This window comes from Cetorhinus maximus, chromosome 17 (genome assembly GCF_964194155.1).
Source record: "Cetorhinus maximus chromosome 17, sCetMax3.hap1.1, whole genome shotgun sequence".
Classification (NCBI taxonomy): domain Eukaryota; kingdom Metazoa; phylum Chordata; class Chondrichthyes; order Lamniformes; family Cetorhinidae; genus Cetorhinus; species Cetorhinus maximus.
In genome coordinates, this window is record NC_135895.1 from 15,298,415 (window position 1) to 15,315,172 (window position 16,758).

The window sequence follows — 16,758 nt, forward strand, 5'->3', positions numbered from 1 at the left end:
GCCTTAGTGCTTCAAACAATTGCAAATGCATACATTTTTCATTAAGCTGACAGTTCTGTACACCAAGTTTGGAAAGAATCTAACTTATACGCTTTCAAGTTAATTGCCATAGCTGTGTGTCTGCCTTATTGTAACATTAAATATTGCTGAAAAGAGGGAAATGTTGAAGCTTTTCACCTTGCACTTAGGACGAATGCAAGAATGCCAAATTTGTCAACCAATCCAGCATCCTTTTCCCTGTAGTATAAATTATTGTGATCGTTTGAAATTTTGCATTCTTTTGTCCTGATGAGTGCGAGATGAAAAGCTTCGACAACATGTCTCCTTTTTCAGCAATATTCAAGTCAATGACTACTCTACAAATGTAAGCGATTGTTGTAATATTGTGTAACATCACATTCCTGGTTAGCTGATGCTATATTTTGCCTCTAGACTTAAACTGTGCCAAGGAATGATGGGGTGCAAGTTCTTCTAACACTTCCTCAGTAGTTCTTCTGAACGTGAAATAACAATGTTGTGTAAAAGCAAGAACATTTGGGACTAGGAAGGAGCTGGAAATGGGAGAGGAACTAGAGTATTGTGAGCAGTTCTGGTCACCACGTGTTCGGAAGAAAATATTGGCCTTGGAGTGAGTGTGGTGTAGATGTTCCAAAATGCTACCTGGACTCCAAAGGTTAGCTTTGAGAGATTACAAAAACCAGGGTCCTGGAATTTGGACGTTGGGTGGTGATTTGATCAAAATTTTCAAGATATTAAGAGAAACAGGGTGGGAGAGAGAGAAGCTATTTCTGCTGGTTGCAGAGGCAACATAGTCTAGAAATTAGAACCAAACCTTGCAGGAATGAAATGAGGAAACAGGAGTAGAAGTTTGGAACTCTTGTTCCATAAATGGCACTTGATACTAGGTAAGTTAATTTTAAATGCGAGATTGATAGATTTTGTTAACCAAAGGTATTTTTTTTTTTTAAAAAAAGGTATAAAGTTACTCTGAGGCAAAGGCGGGTATATAGAGTTAGGCTGCAGAACCGCCTTGATCTCATTGTAAGGTAAAACAGGCTCAAAGGGCTAAGTTCCTAAGTAAATAGATTCCAACTGGCCTCTTGTAGTTTCCATGCTGTCCAGGCCTGGTAGAGGCCATGTAGCCTTGTAACTGATAGCCTGAGCAGACATACTGTTGGGGAGGATTGGCCACACTATTGGCAGAGCTTGTGGGAGGCAAGAAAAAAACACTTTCTTAAAAAAAGCTGTGGATTTTTCAGTGTTAATTTAGCATATTGCCTGAGGAAAGTACAATTGTAATTACAGCATTATTGTTTTATTTATATTAATTGTCAGCTTGACTTTCCCTGCAACAGGTTTTATGCTGCTTGTGTGGTTCTTGGTTTGCAATATTTGCACGAACACAAGATAGTTTATAGGTGAGTAGGAGAATGATTATTATTTGCTAATGGTCTGCTTTTAGATTCAATTTTTATTAGAAGGGCAGTGCCATCATGTATTAATCCCAATTCTCGAGTGAAGCACATTATTTCAGAACTGTTACAAACACAGCTTTATTAAAGAGTTTAATATGTCCTTTGTGTTTTGGGGGTTTATTTTTCTGTTTTTGAGAATGCTAGCATTTGCACTGCATGTATTCTTAGATTTCTGATATAATTGAGCAGCAAATAATTGCACACTTGCAATAATATTGAATCATCTAATAGGCACACTATTAATAACAAGGCCAGCAGATACATGGGAGCACCACTACCTGTAAGTTCCCTCCAAGCCACTCACCATCCTGACTTGGAAATATATCGCAGTTCCTTCACTGTCGCTGGGTCAAATGCCTAGGAACTCCCTCCCTAACAGCACTATAGGTGTACCTACACCACATGGACTGCAGTGGTTCAAGAAGGCAGCTCATCACCACCTTGAGGGCAATTAGGGGTGGGCAATAAATGCTGGCCTAGCCAGCGACGGACGCCCACATCCCATAAACGAATAAAAAGTTCAGCTGTGGAATATGCAAAGATTAATGTTAACGGAGTGAACAAGGAAATACTTTTTTAGAAAAAAAAATCTTCTCTTCCTGGATGAGGCTCTGTGGATAATTTTGAGCAGTGAGGCAACCTTCCTAACAGTCAAAAGAACTGTGTGTCATTAAACAGAGGGCCCAACACGTCTGGGAAATAAACACACTGCATGGATGTTATGTAAGGTTAACAAAATTACTACATATTAATGTGCAGTTACCCACATACCTTTTATGCTTTGACAAATGAAAGCCGAAACGGTTTGAAAACTGAAATCTACCTTTAAACAAAAACAAAATACTGCGGATGCTAGAAATCTGAAGTAAAAACAGAAAATGCTGGAAAAATTCAGGTCTGGCAGCATCTGTGGAGAGAGGACAGAGTTAGCCTTTTGAGTCTATCTGATTCTTCAATTCTGATGGAGTGTCTTAAGGACTCGACGTTAACTCTGTTCTCTGTCCACAGATGCTGCCAGACCTGCTGAGTTTTCCAGCATTCTGTTTTTATTTTGTACCTTTAAACAGTTGTCCTTTAAAATCTGTAAAATCATAATGACACATTCATGACAGAAGAGAAACTGTTTCCAGTGACAGACCAGTAACCAGGAGATACAGATTTTACATGATTGGTAAAAGAATCAGAGGCAACAAGAGGGAATTAATTTGTATCAGTTTGATCTGTTTTGGATGGCCCATTTGGACTCATCGTGTGGTCCTCGGTTACTGGTATGCATGACCTATCTTGCCTTAGACCGTAGTCATACTCTGGTACTTAAAACTGGTTCATTAACACTACATCCAAACAGGTCACAAAGTAGATATAAAAACAAAAAGCTAAAAGCTACTGCGGATGCTGGAAATCCAAAACAAAAACAGAATTACCTGGAAAAACTCAGCAGGTCTGGCAGCATCGGTGGAGAAGAAATCAGTTAACGTTTCGAGCCTTCACGGCCCTTCGGCAGAACTGAAGCATAGTTAGGAGAAAGGAGAAATATAAGCTGGTTTAAGGTGGGGGGGGCGGGGGGGGGGAAGAGAGAAGTTGAGGGTGTGGTGATTGTGGAGATAAGCAAGCCATGATAGGAGCAGATAATCAAAAGATGTCACAGACAAAAGGATCAAAGAGGTGTTGAAGGTGGTGATATTTGTCTAAGAAAAGTGCTAATTAAGAATGGATGGCAGGACACTCAAAGTACAGCTCTAGTGGGGGTGGGGTGGAAAAGACTAACCAGGTTTTAGTTTTAGATTTAAAAATAATGGAAATAGGTGGGGAAAGAAGAATCTATATAAATTATTGAAAAAAAAGGGTTGGGGGTGGGGGGAAACGGGGTGGGGATGGGGGGAGGGGGAGTTTAAGATCTAAAGTTGTTGAATTCAATATTCAGCCCGGAAGGCTGTAAAGTGCCTAGTCGGAAGATGAGGTGCTGTTCCTCCAGTTTGCGTTGGGCTTCATTGGAACAATGCAGCAAGCCAAGGACAGACATGTGGGCAAGAGAACAGAGTGGAGTGTTAAAATGGCGAGCGACAGGGAGGTTTGGGTCTTTCTTGCGGACAGACCGCAGGTGTTCTGCAAAACGGTCGCCCAGTTTGCGTTTGGTCTCTCCAATGTAGAGGAGACCGCATTGGGAGCAACGAATGCAGTAGCACTTAATTAGCACTTTTCTTAGACAAATATCACCACCTTCAACACCTCTTTGATCCTTTTGTCTGTGACATCTTTTGATTATCTGCTCCTATCACGGCTTGCTTATCTCCACAATCACCACACCCTCAACTTCTCTCTTTACCCCCCCCCGCCCCCCCACCTTAAACCAGCTTATATTTCTCCTTTCTCCTAACTATGCTTCAGTTCTGCCGAAGGGCCGTGAAGGCTCGAAACATTAACTGATTTCTTCTCCACCGATGCTGCCAGACCTGCGTTTTTCCAGGTAATTCTGTTTTTGTTTCACAAAGTAGGTATGTTGCTCCTGAGCACGCCGTGTTCCAACCTGAGTCTAGAACATGGCTGACCACTGTCAATGATACATTATCTGCATCACGCATTAGCATATCCATTCCTTATACTACATTATCCAAAATGCCTTTTATGAAGGGTAATAGAAGCAGATCCAGTGATAGTATTCAAAAGAAAATTGGATAAATGCTTGATGAGAAAAAAATTACAGGGCTATGGGAAAAGGGCAGGAGAGTGGGACTAATTGGGTAACTATATCAAAGAGCTGACATTGACACAATGGGCCAAATGGCTGCGTTCTGTTCTGTATAATCCTATGATTCTATAAAATCTGCTGTTTGGCTATTTGTTTGATTTTAATCCTGGATGTAATCTTTTAAGGCTCTGCTAGTGGTGAGTGCGGGTCAAAGTTGGAGTTACAATGTTGTAGCATTGTCTCCACTTGCTGCTAGCAAGGCTCTGCTCAAGAGTACAGCCTGAGAAAATTACAACCTTTACCTCTCCTACCCTTCATAACCTTGATGGTGTTGAGTAGAAATGGATTGGAGCAATTTTTTCCCATATGTTTAGCAAATGCATAGTGAGTTGATAAAGATTTTGCCCTCTTCCAGGGATTTAAAGCTAGATAACCTGTTGTTGGATAGTGACGGCTATGTGAAGATTGCTGACTTTGGTCTTTGTAAAGAAGGTAGGTATTAAAATTCTTGCTGTTCACTGGAAAAATCCTAACAGTTTGAATGTATATTTATTGTCCCATAATACTGTTTCTGTATTTTAACACAGTTACTGCTATTGATCTATAGCAGGATGCCTTGTATCGTTGATTAATTCCTTCACTTGCCCTGTCTTCATTATAACAACAGAATATGTAGGTGTACATTATCTCAAATTAAAATGCATGCCAAAATATTTTTAGAATTAAAATCATCTGTAATGTAAATCACATTGTAAGCTGCGTGTAATGTTGCAAATCTTGGTATTGATGATGAATACTACTAAGTAGTGAATGTCTGCAAGTTCCTCGTCAATTTGCTACTTATGAGCAGCCTAAGTGAAGGAATAACTTGTCCAATATGCTGAATTAAATTGATTATATGCTATCAATGCTGAGTAATGTAAGCACAATACAGTATAGGCCACATTGGCAGTGTGTATCTGATCATTTTGTTAAAGCAATATACAATCATGATTTGGCCCAGGCACCTGGCTGTAGTGCAGTGGGAATCTACAGCCACATAGGCAGTAATTGTACGCTAATAACAGCCAGGATCCAAGCAGATCACTTGATTACATTCATTGCACTCTACAGTCATAAATGTACCCCACAATAATACTAAATGGCATAACCAGTAGAATAGATTTTGATTCATTGCATGACTGTTATGTCCATTTTTAAGTTTTTTGCGTAGAATATTTCTATGTAGCCTGCCAGATTAGTTTCCGTTTTGAATCTACTTGTACTGAATGCCGTTTAGAGCTTGTCTAGCTGTGAATTTGTGAATACAGTTCCCACATTACTCACTTTATCATATATCTTGCTTAAGATCATTTAAATGATTTAACGGCATGTAACATAAAAGATTATACTATTTTGAATTTGTTTTTTAAATACAGGTAAGAAATCGGTTCATTTGCCATAATTTATTTCAGGTATGGGCTTTGGAGATCGAACAAGCACGTTTTGCGGCACCCCTGAATTTCTTGCTCCAGAAGTATTGACGGAAACTTCGTACACACGGGCTGTGGACTGGTGGGGACTTGGTGTTCTTATCTATGAAATGTTGGTTGGTGAGGTGAGCACAAGTAGTTGGAGTGACTATTGTATTATGTACGCTGGATTTAAACAATATCAATTATTTTTTTCTTACCTCTTCTCAGTCGCCATTTCCTGGGGATGACGAAGAAGAAGTTTTTGATAGTATTGTAAATGATGAAGTGCGATATCCAAGATTCTTATCTACAGATTCCATCTCCATCATGAGAAAGGTACGCTCCAATAACTGATTTAATTTGAGAGCAAAAATTAACTTTTTTTTATAAGTTTGCCTGCTTTGAAGCTCTGAAGTGTAGTCAGTTATATTCCACTTAGGGTAGGTTGTAAAAGCTGTATGCTTACATTACTACATCTGCTTCCTCAATCTTTAAACATTCTTTGAATTTGTGCTCATCAAGCTGATGGGAAATAAAAATGAGCATTATGTAAATGTAGTAATTATAAAATAAGGAAGTAATATTCAAAGATGCCGGTTTTGAAGTTGTTCAGTTTTTCCTCCTTCATGTTAATGGGAGCAGACAGGAAAGTGGAGTTGAGACCACAGTCAAATCAGCCATGATCTTATCAAATAGAGCAGTGGATTCAGGAAAAGTCTTCCTTCACTGCAGGGGCAGTGGGGAAATAGAACGATAACATGACATCTTTAATATCTTTGATATCTTTAATACCTGATTGATGCAACTTGAACTACACATTCAAATCTCAGCAGGTCAGGTTTAAATATTACCGATCCTCAAATAAAACTTCATAGGTGTATGGCAGGATTAAATAGGTAAACTTTTCTTGTCATGAATTGTTGCTGAAAATTCTTCCATTTACATAAGTGTGTTGTACCCTATTCCTGTTAATGACATCGAACAGCAAAACTGAGAAGCAGCAGGGTGCCATCATCAAAACTATATGAAATCTAAAGCCCTCCGTGTCGAATAAGGATCAGTGTTGAATTCTACTTGGTTGTAATTTGTATGTTTAAACTTGTTATTTCTACACATCTACCATTGTGGATCCTTTTCTGAAAGGAGTTCATGTAAACACTAATTGGCATTACTGTTGTCATTAGCTCTTAAGGAGGAACCCAGAACGGCGTTTGGGTGCAAGGGAAAGGGATGCAGAAGATGTAAAGGAACAAGCATTCTTCAGAGTAGGTGTTTATATTCTGATCATTTTTGAATTATGTAATTTTATGGGGCGTGGGGGTGAGTGTGAATGGTTAGGTGAATGAGTTCTGCGTAACATTAATGCACAAGTTCCAAAAGTAGCAAATATATGATTGCTTAATAAGGTGCGAGGGAAATGATCTGTGTGTGAATATAACTGACCAAATCCTGTTAAAATAGAAGGCCGCAGTTGCAAGACAAAATAGCTTGTATAAGAATGTATGACAACTTAAGTGATGCTAAGATACCCCAGTAAGCCTTAAAAAAAGTCAATAACTTAGTATGCAAATTTGGGAAACATTTCTTAGGGCAATTTAGAAGGAATGAAATTCAAAGAAGGGCAAGGGAATGAAAACTTCAGGTGTTAGGTTAGCTGTGAAAAAGGTAAGAGACAAGACATGTTGCTAAAGCTTCGTCTTGCACTCATCAGGACAAATGCAAGAATGCCAAATTTCAAATGATCACAACAATTTATACAACAGGAGAAAAGGGTGCTGATTGGCTGGCTAGTCAACCCTGCTTGGCCGAGGCATTCCCATGGAGAAAACAACAGGGACCAATCGGCTCCCCAAGCTTGCTAAAAGTGCCATATCTTCATACACAAGGACCCGTTTGCTGCAAACAAAAAGGAACATGTTCGATTATATGTTTTGAATTACTCAGGAGCTTGGGGAGTTGATTGGTCCCTGCTGGTTTCTCCGTGACAATGCCTTGGCCAATCAGGGTTGACTAGCCAAAGAATCAGCACTCTTTTTTTTGCTGTAGTATAAATTGTGATCATTTGAAATTTGGCATTCTTGTGTTTTTCTGATGAGTACAAGACTAAAAGCTTTGACAACATGCTTCTGTTTTCAGCAATATGGAAAAGGTGTTTATGCTGCAATTTTATTAATGCAACACAGCTACAGCATTGAAGTGATGCTTGGAGTTGCAGTATAGGTGCTCGCCTACCTCCCATGAGTACGGAGTAAGATAGTCTGATCATTTGGGTTTGAGGTTTGACACTTAATGAATGCATTATAATGCCAGTATTGCTTTTATAGTGCTCAGGGAATCCCTTTGGGAGGAGCTTGAAATGTCTGCTGTGGGCAGATGCTCCTGTGGTCTCTAAGCATTGGCACTTACATGGCCTTGAAGGGAGCGGAGTGTGTATGTACAAATACTTATATGGTGCTCTCTCTTGTGAAGAGTAGCTATTGTGGATAAGAAGTATAAATAAGTTATATGCCATCGTTAGATAAAAGAGGAAGGAACATGATCTAAACAGTTAAAATAATAATGGGACTTGATGTAGTTATCCAGAATTATAGAGCATGACATATAAACTAAATGTAAGTTCTTGTCAGGCTATGGATGCTGCTTAAGATGAAGCAGGCAAGAATTATAACAATTCCACAATTGACTAGCAGATAGCTGGATGGACTGTAACCTTTACTCATCGCAGTCACGTGATCCATTTCAATTGTACTGCAGTGGACATGTTTATTAACTCAAAACATTTCTAAGCATTTTTTTAATCTCTCCCCTTTTAAAAGGCTGTTGATTGGATCGCTTTGTTGGCAAAGAAAGTAAAGCCCCCGTTCCAGCCCATAATTCAAGATAGAGAAGACGTCAGTAACTTTGACGAAGAATTTACCTCAGAGGCACCGATTCTTACACCACCACGAGAACCAAGGGTTCTGATCGAGGAGGAACAGGGAATGTTCAAGGAGTTTGACTACATAGCAGATTGGTGTTAAATGCAACAAGTACATTTTCATGGAGTAGAAACTGTGAATTCATAGCTGACTGTAGCTCACAGAAATGCCCTTTGTGGCAAATAATGGATACTTCCAGCCTTTTACTGCAGTCTGTGCCATCTGTAGTCCTCCAAATTCATACAACTGAAGCTCCCCGAAAGACCATCATCACCACAGCGAGAAATGGCAACTTTGAATCCTTCACCTCTAGGAACATTGGGAAAGCTTTTTTTTTGTGCTCTATATCATTGATTTCCTCTGCAATGCTCAATCTGGCTGATGTCAGGGAATCCCAGTGTAGACTTGCACTGTTCTTTCTTGTAACTGTACTAAAGAATCTCTTACTATGACCTGTTCACTTTATAACTGGTAATTGTTGCCTTAATTAGGAGAGGGTGTCGTAAGAATCATTCCTTGGGCTGAATTGAGAACTACTTTCTTTCTGCCACATTACCACTTCAGTTTGAGGTGCTATCAGCTGATGACACTACAGTATGGTCTCACCTGGCATAAGGCAGCTACTGTCCTGACTGCTGAAACAAAATAATTACTGTGTGTGGCCAAACAATGTGCATTTTAAACAAACTGATTACCCCGCACATTATTTGGTCCCAGATAATGATTTTAAAAGCTAGTTTGATGCCTTACCTTAATGTTGTAAATTTTAATTGTATTTATTATGTAGAATTGCAATATGCCTTAACATTGTGAGACAGCACTAAGTGCTTCCAGACAAATTTCTTTGCAGGTACTGAAAGCCTACCAAAGCCACTTGCCAAACAGCAATGTCACCTCCACGCTCCTGGAACTATGTAAAATGGTGGGCACTGGCCTATTAGCTTCATGAAGAGAAGAAAGTCTGTGTATTTTTTCATGTTTTGTCTGTAAGTTTTAAGTCTTAAGTGTGAAGAACTAGCCATGAGTGAGATCCTCTTCTTTTTCTCACACTTCTGAAATTTCCATAACTCAAATTATTACTTATGATGTATTATGATCAAAGAACACGAAAAAGATTTTTAATAGTTTATATATCATTTAGTCAGTGGATCATTTCCTCTTATCTGCTGTACATGACAACAGTACTCTCGGCTTCTAAGTTCTTATGGAAATGTATACATTCTGTCGATGTAAGGTTGATATAGTATTTAGTTTACATTCTCACACAATTTATAGTGTTCACATTTAATACACAGTGGCCATGTGAAAATGTGTTTTTAAAATGTAGCTGATCAGTACGTAGCTGATCAGTATGATTTCTAACTGTTGGGCCATCTTAGTGCATAGATCATGCTATGACTCAGCAACACACTCCGTACTGTTGATAATGGTTTGTATATTTTAAGTTGAAAGAAACCCCTTTTTGCTAACCACAGCAGGCTCCATGTCAAAAACTGCACAAATAATAGCCACACAATTTAAACATAAGCTACTGTTTCCCATTCTTCATTGTTCATCCTGTCCTTGTTGTCACGAGAAGGTGGCAATAGCAATAAATACTGCAATATTTGAAACAGCAAATGTACATTTTTATAAAGAACAGTACATGTAAATAAGCAGGGTTAATTAATGAAAGTTTTAAATAGTTTTTTTTAAAAAGTAGACTGCTAGAGAAGGTCTGTTTCCAAAGTGTATAGAGAGAAGAGAGACGTTTTTTAAGAAAATTAAATCACTAATGTTGTAGAGGGCAGGGTGAAAGTACAGAGATGAGCTCAAAAGCACTAATTTTATCTGACTTTTTTTAAACGAATGTTTTAGTCCAATTTCAAATTATTGAATATTTTACATTGTACATGGTATATTCATTATAAAGTGGCTGCTTAAGCACTTTGTAAGAAAATAAGAAGGCATGTTTTGGAATGGTACACTACTATGCATTTACATGTGCCCAGCAGATTCAATGGTTGAGAAACACTGAAAAGGGTTTTGCAGTCATTACATTTAAATGCACAAAATTAAAACATTTTAAGTAGGGTATGTTTGTTGTATTGTCCTCCTTTATGTGTACCTGCAATACAATTCCTTTTTTTAAACTCTTTTCGATTATTCTTCATTTTTGGCTTCCAATCATGTACTCATCTTGACATTTACACATGGGCACTTACAGCAGGGGCTCCTGCCTGCTCCTTTCCTCCCTCTATCTCTCCCAATACCGCGCGCCCCCCCCCCCCCCACCACACACACACACACACACTCTCTCTCCAGATGAACAGGCCACATTTACTGTCCCTGAGTTGCTAATATTTGGAATTTTCTACCTCTGAGACTAAGTGGATGCTCAGTCAATGAGCATATTCAAGACCAAGGTCTATAGATATTTTGGCACTAAGAGAATGAAACATTGTGGGCATTGAATAGAAAAGCTGGGTTGATGTAGAAATTCAGCCATGATCTTAATGAGGGAATCTGTGGCCTACTCCTATTTCTTATGCTAACTCTGCACCTGGGTTCAAACCTGTAATTTTCTGGTTTGGACGGTTTCGCACTACGCTCTTGGCTTTACCCATCAACCTGCAGAAAAGCTCTGAAATATGCTTGTGTAACATTCTATACGCCTCAGCATCTGAAAAATGATTTCTTGCATGCTTATGTTTGTTTTGATCAAAGGCAAGCTTTTCTTTTCTACTGTCAGTCTTGTTCTTGATATAATTTTTAAAAATCTTTTAGAATCTAGAAATGGTTTACAACAGTATTCTTGTTACTTTGTATCATTAGACTGTCAACCCTGTTGTGGGACTTCTTCCTAGAATCTGCAGCAACTTGCATTTATAATGCACCTTTTAACCAGGAAAGTGTCTGTCAGCACTTCTTGGAGGCATAATCTGACAAAATCAGAGTCAAAGATAGAGTTAATGGGAGGGGTAATTAAAGACTAATATGGGTTTTGAGAATGTTCTTCAAGGAGAAGGAAGCAAGATTTAGGCCAATCCAGAGCTTTAGGCCTATGATTGAAGGCACAGCTACCATTGGTATATCAAAGGGTTTTTACATGGATTTACAACACCGGAACAGGCCATTTGGCCCAACTGGTTGTTGCTGGTGTTTATGCTGCACACAGACCCATTCCCACCCTTCTACTAATCCAATCTGCATCTCCTATTCTCTCCTTCCTTATGTACTTGGCTTCCTCTTCAATGCATCTATGCTATTTGTCTCATACTCCATGTGGTAGAAAGTTCCATGTTCTAACCACTCTGGATTAAAACAAAAGGTTTATTTTTCTTGAATTCACTATTGGATTTATTAATTACTATCTTTTGTTATGTCATCAAGTTTTGGCCTCCTTACAAATGTAAACATCATAACTGTGCCTGCCGTATTAAACCCTTTCATAATCTTAAAGATCTCTTTCAAATCACCCCTCAACCGTCGTCCTAGATTTCAGGATGCACAAGAGGTTGGAGTTGGAGAATGCAGAAGGGAAAGGTTTGTGGCTTTTTCTATCATAGGCTCAGGGAGGGGCTCAATAATTGCACAGCAGTTGATATTCATTCCAATTTTCATTCATTCACTACTGCTGATGATTACAATTCTGTTTTTTTTTAAAAAAAAACTACTTCTCATCCAGCCACATACCCTTTCACTTTGTTCCCCAACATCATGCCTTCCCTGATCGTTTCTACTTGACACTACCTTCCTTCCCACCACTGAGCAGGCTTGAGTTTGACTTGACTAGAGCCCACAAACCCACTCTGCCTGCCTTTTATTTTTTGCTTTGCCAAGTGCTCGGGAGTCACTGGTTCTCTGAGCTGCAACTTCTGTTGTCTCGCCCAAGGCTTCAAGCAGTTATCGTGCTTTTTCAGGAGTTAACCTTCCCAACTTCCTCCACACCTCACTTTCCTTTTCACTAAATGCCACTTCTCCATCGAGAGAGCACCAATCTGTCATCTCACTTGGCATCGCTCTCAAATATCCACTCCCAAGCATATCCTTGTCATCCTTTTGTCTTGGAATCCTAGCATTGATGCAAATCCTTCTATTTGTTGAAGTCTCTCACTTTATTTCCTCCACATCCCCAAATCACTACAGAGATAATGTTATCCTCTTTGCTATCTCTACCTAGCCTTGTCTACTCTGGCACCTTCTCCACCTTTGAAAACCTCACCCTCTTCCATCCTTTCTACTTTTCAATTATGCCTCTCTTTCCCCACTTCTTCGTGGAATCACTGAATTGTTGCGGTGCACAAGGCAGCCATTCAGTCTGTTGTGTTTGTGCAGGCTCTCCAAATGAGCATTATAACTTAGAGCCATTCTCCTGCCTTTTCCCCATAACCCTGCACCTCAACCTTCCCGTCTCCCATGTCACATCTGCTGAGTTCCATCACCACTGCTTTCCCTGATTGCTTCTTTATCTCTCTTGCTGCTCAAGTCTCCAACCTCACTAAAACATGGTAAAATGCTGTGGATGCTGGAAATCTGAAATAAAAACAGGTAGTACTGGAAAAATATAGGTCTGGTACTGATTGTAGGGAGGGAAACAGTTAATGTTTCAAGTCAATATGACACTTCGGAACTGAAGAAAGAAATGTTGATGGGTTTTATGCTGTTGAACAAGGGAGAAGGGTCAGATAGAACACAAAGGAAGGTCAAGGATAGGTTAGAGGTTGGGATAGATAAGATGACAAAGATGTCATTGAAAAAAAGCAGAAGGGAGTGGTGATGGTTGTAGTAAAGAAACAAAGCATTGGCCCAGAGTAAGTGTCAATAACAGAATAATGAATTACTGTTAAAGCAAAAACATGAAAACAAGATATAGGACAAGCTAAAAGAATCAAAATGGAAGTTCATAGTCTGAAGTTGTTGAACTCAGTGGTGAGTTGTAAAGTGTCTATTCGGCAAATGAGGTGCTGTTCCTCAAGCTTGTATTGGGCTTCATTGGAACGTTACAGCAGGCCGAGGACAGAAATGAGAGCAAGATGGTTAATTAAAAATGACAAGTGATCAGAAGGTCAGGGTTATGTTTGTGGAATAAGTGGAGGTGTTTGTCAAAGCAGTCAAGTTTGTGCTGAGTCTGCCCAAGGTAGGAGAGACAGCACTGCGAGCAGCAAATACAGTATACTAAATTGAAAGAAGTGCAAAGTAAATCACTGTTTCATCTGTAAGAATTGTTTGGGGCTTTGGATAGTGAGGAGAGAGGAGGTAAAAGGGCAGGTGTTGCACCTCCTGCAATTATATGGGAAGGGGATGAGGTGTTTGGAGGTGAGTGTGAACCAGGGTGTTGCAGAGGGAACAGCCCCTTTGGACTGCAGATGGGAGGGGAGGAGAAAGTTGTATTTGGTGGTGACATCACGCTGGATGTGGCAGAGGATGATCCTTTGAAAGCTGAGGCTGGTGGGGTGGAAGTTTAGGACAAAGGGAACCAGTCTGTACCTTGTTTTCATGTTTTTGCTTTCAGAAGGCTGATCTTTATTCTGCTATTAACACTTAATCTGGACCTATGCTTTGTCTCTTTACAACCATTACCGCTCCCTTTTGTCTTTTGTTGCATTACATCTTTATCATTTAATCTATGCCATCCGCTAACCTATCCCTGATCTTTTGGTTCTACCTGACCCTCCCACTACCCCATCTTTTTCAACGGAATAAAACCCATCGCATTTCTACCTCCCTTCAGTTATGAAGAAGTCATATTGACACCAATGTTAACTCTGTTTCGCTCTCCACAGATGCTGCCAGACCTGCTGAGTATTTCCAGCACTTTGTTTTTATCTCTAACTCCACCCTTCATTATCCACTGATGGCAGAGATGGAGGAAATCTTCTCCCTGCTCCCTTAGAAACAAACATTTAACATCATCTTCACCTTTATATCCAGCAAAATACTTTTACTACCTTGGGTGCTAAATTGTTTTCTCACTTCTAACTTTAATGCCCTTCCTCTTCCCACTCCAACACTAAATCATTGAGCCTCCAACATCTGTCTTTGGGGCTGTCATTGTAACTATGGTAGCATGAGCCATTCCATGGGTAGCCCATTTTTGCTTCCTCAAGTAAAGGGCCACAAACTTGATCGTGTTTGCCACAACCAGTCTAGTCATTGTGGGTTGACCACTTTAACCTCTCCACAGCAAAACCATGTGATCTTTAAGATTATCCTGAAGGGCAAAGTTGGCCAAAGTTTGTTGGACATTATTGATGTCGCACCCCTCTAACCACCAAGAAGCTATAACCGTTGTTCCCTTTCTACAGACTATATTCTCCTCCCTGTTCACTCAAGCTGCATTATGTAATACAAAAACTTGGCATCCTTTTCAACCTGGAGCTAAGCTTCCAATGCCACATCCTTGTCATCACTAAATGGTTTGCTTCCAACTACATTTGCTGTCTGTCCTTACCCCAGCCTTTCTGTTGTTGAACTCTCTTGCATTGTGACCTGATTCTCTTTATCCAGTGACTTCTTTGCTTAACCCTCCTCTCCATTTTCCCTGAAATTCTGCATTGTCCAGCTTGTTCATTACTCCTCTTTTGGCCTGCACTGGCACCCCATCACCCAAGACTTGATTTCCCATACTGACTCTCAGACTCCCAGTATAGTAGATTTAAAATCTTCCATCTTAAAATTTCCACCAATGACTTCACGCCATTGCGCATCTGCAATCTCCAGCCTTCTGTCTCCTTCCCAGCAGTTATTTCAGTTATTTGACTAACCTGTGTATCCTCCCTTCAGCTGCAAATTTCCTTGAGATGCTTTTTAGCATTGTGTTTCATTAGCCCTTTTGCATTACAGTTGTGAAGTTGGAGAAAACTATGCCAGAATGGTGGCTTGTAACATTGAACATGGACGCTGCTTACAGCATAGATTATGTTAAAAGGGAGCCCAGTATTCCTCTGCTTAATGCATACTTCTAGTTCACTCAAGTGATGATTTATTTACCTAGGTGTCATTAACTAGGCTGGGGACAAACTTTGGTGCAGTAGCTGATCACTAGCTTTATGTTGATCTGAGATAGGCCGAAGGCACTGAAGCGCTGTTCTCCCATCCATGGCCAATTCAAATTTACACAGAGAAAGAAAGTGAGTCTTTTGGCAAATTAGTGATGCTACTGTGTGTAATTCATGAATATTCAAATAACCTAATTTAATTTTTCTAATTATGCTGCTGATGTGTATGTGTTACAATTATATTTGCATTATATTTTTTCACTTAAGTTTCAGTCTGAAATGTGTTTGTATTTTGATGCGAAGTTTGGGTTTGGTGTAGTTTGGGGTTGAAATGCACACCATCAAACTACCATTGGATGCTATAATATCAAAGAGAAACAGTGCAGCTGCTGGAAAACTGAAATAAAAGCAAGTAGTACTGGAAATACTCAGGATAGACAGCATCTGTGGAGAGAAAAAAAGAACTTTTCAGGTAGATGACCTTTGCTCAAAACACAAGAGAAAATTCAGCAATTCATTTATCTTCTCCTTTCACTTTGCCCATCATGGCTAAACTCCAAAAAGAGGAGTTGAGGTCCAGGCTAGTTTTACAATTAAGTTCTTTCAGGATAAATTTGAAATTGACCCACATAATTGGGTTGGTTGAGATAGATGAGAGTACACTGTTGATAAGAATTTTTGAACCTTGGTCTGGGAAGAGTGTCCTGCAGTCAGCATTGCGGTGAAGCGGTCAGGGAAGAGTGTCCTGCAGTCAGCATCGTGGTGAAGCAGTCTGGGAAGAGTGTCCTGCAGTCAGCATCGCGGTGAAGCAGTCTGGGAAGAGTGTCCTGCAGTCAGCATTACTGTGAAGCAGCCTGGGAAGAGTGTCGTACAGTCAGCATCGCGGTGAAGCAGTCTAGGAAGAGTGTCCTGCAGTCAGCATCGTGGTGTGAAGCAGTCTGGGAAGAGTGTCCTGCAGTCAGTTCTTGTTGAAAATAACAAGTGACATCACAAGACAGTGCAAGAGAGCAGCGGAGAGATCAGAACCAGTGCGAGTGTGGGGAAGCTTCAAAAAGTGATGTCAGCACAAAGGTGAGAGCCGATCGGTGAGTAGTGGGTAAGTGTTTTTCTCCAGTTTAAAATAGATTAAGCTAAGAAAAGGTAAGGGTTCTAGTTTTTATTTAAAGTACATAAATAATTTAACTTTTTTTTTTACTGTGTTTAACTTAAAGTAAGCGGGGTTTTTTCAACTAGAGGCATGGC

The 16,758-nt window shown here is 39.8% G+C and overlaps 1 protein-coding gene across 3 annotated transcripts in view; it reads left to right on the plus strand.

The window, feature by feature from the left end:
- The window catches only part of LOC144692194 (serine/threonine-protein kinase N2-like), a 111,470-nt gene extending 100,802 nt beyond the window's left edge, over positions 1–10,668 (plus strand). For 2 of the 3 annotated variants that reach the window (XM_078560749.1, XM_078560750.1), the window contains exons 17-22: positions 1,356–1,418; positions 4,580–4,656; positions 5,619–5,761; positions 5,847–5,954; positions 6,803–6,883; positions 8,435–10,668. In XM_078560749.1, the coding sequence (XP_078416875.1) occupies positions 1,356–1,418; positions 4,580–4,656; positions 5,619–5,761; positions 5,847–5,954; positions 6,803–6,883; positions 8,435–8,638 (676 nt within the window). In that variant the 3' untranslated portion in view covers positions 8,639–10,668. Of the gene's footprint in view, positions 1–1,355; positions 1,419–4,579; positions 4,657–5,618; positions 5,762–5,846; positions 5,955–6,802; positions 6,884–8,434 lie in introns of those variants that run through there. The other variant, XR_013579284.1, reaches the window with a different exon arrangement.
- The last annotated feature ends 6,090 nt before the right edge of the window (positions 10,669–16,758 follow it).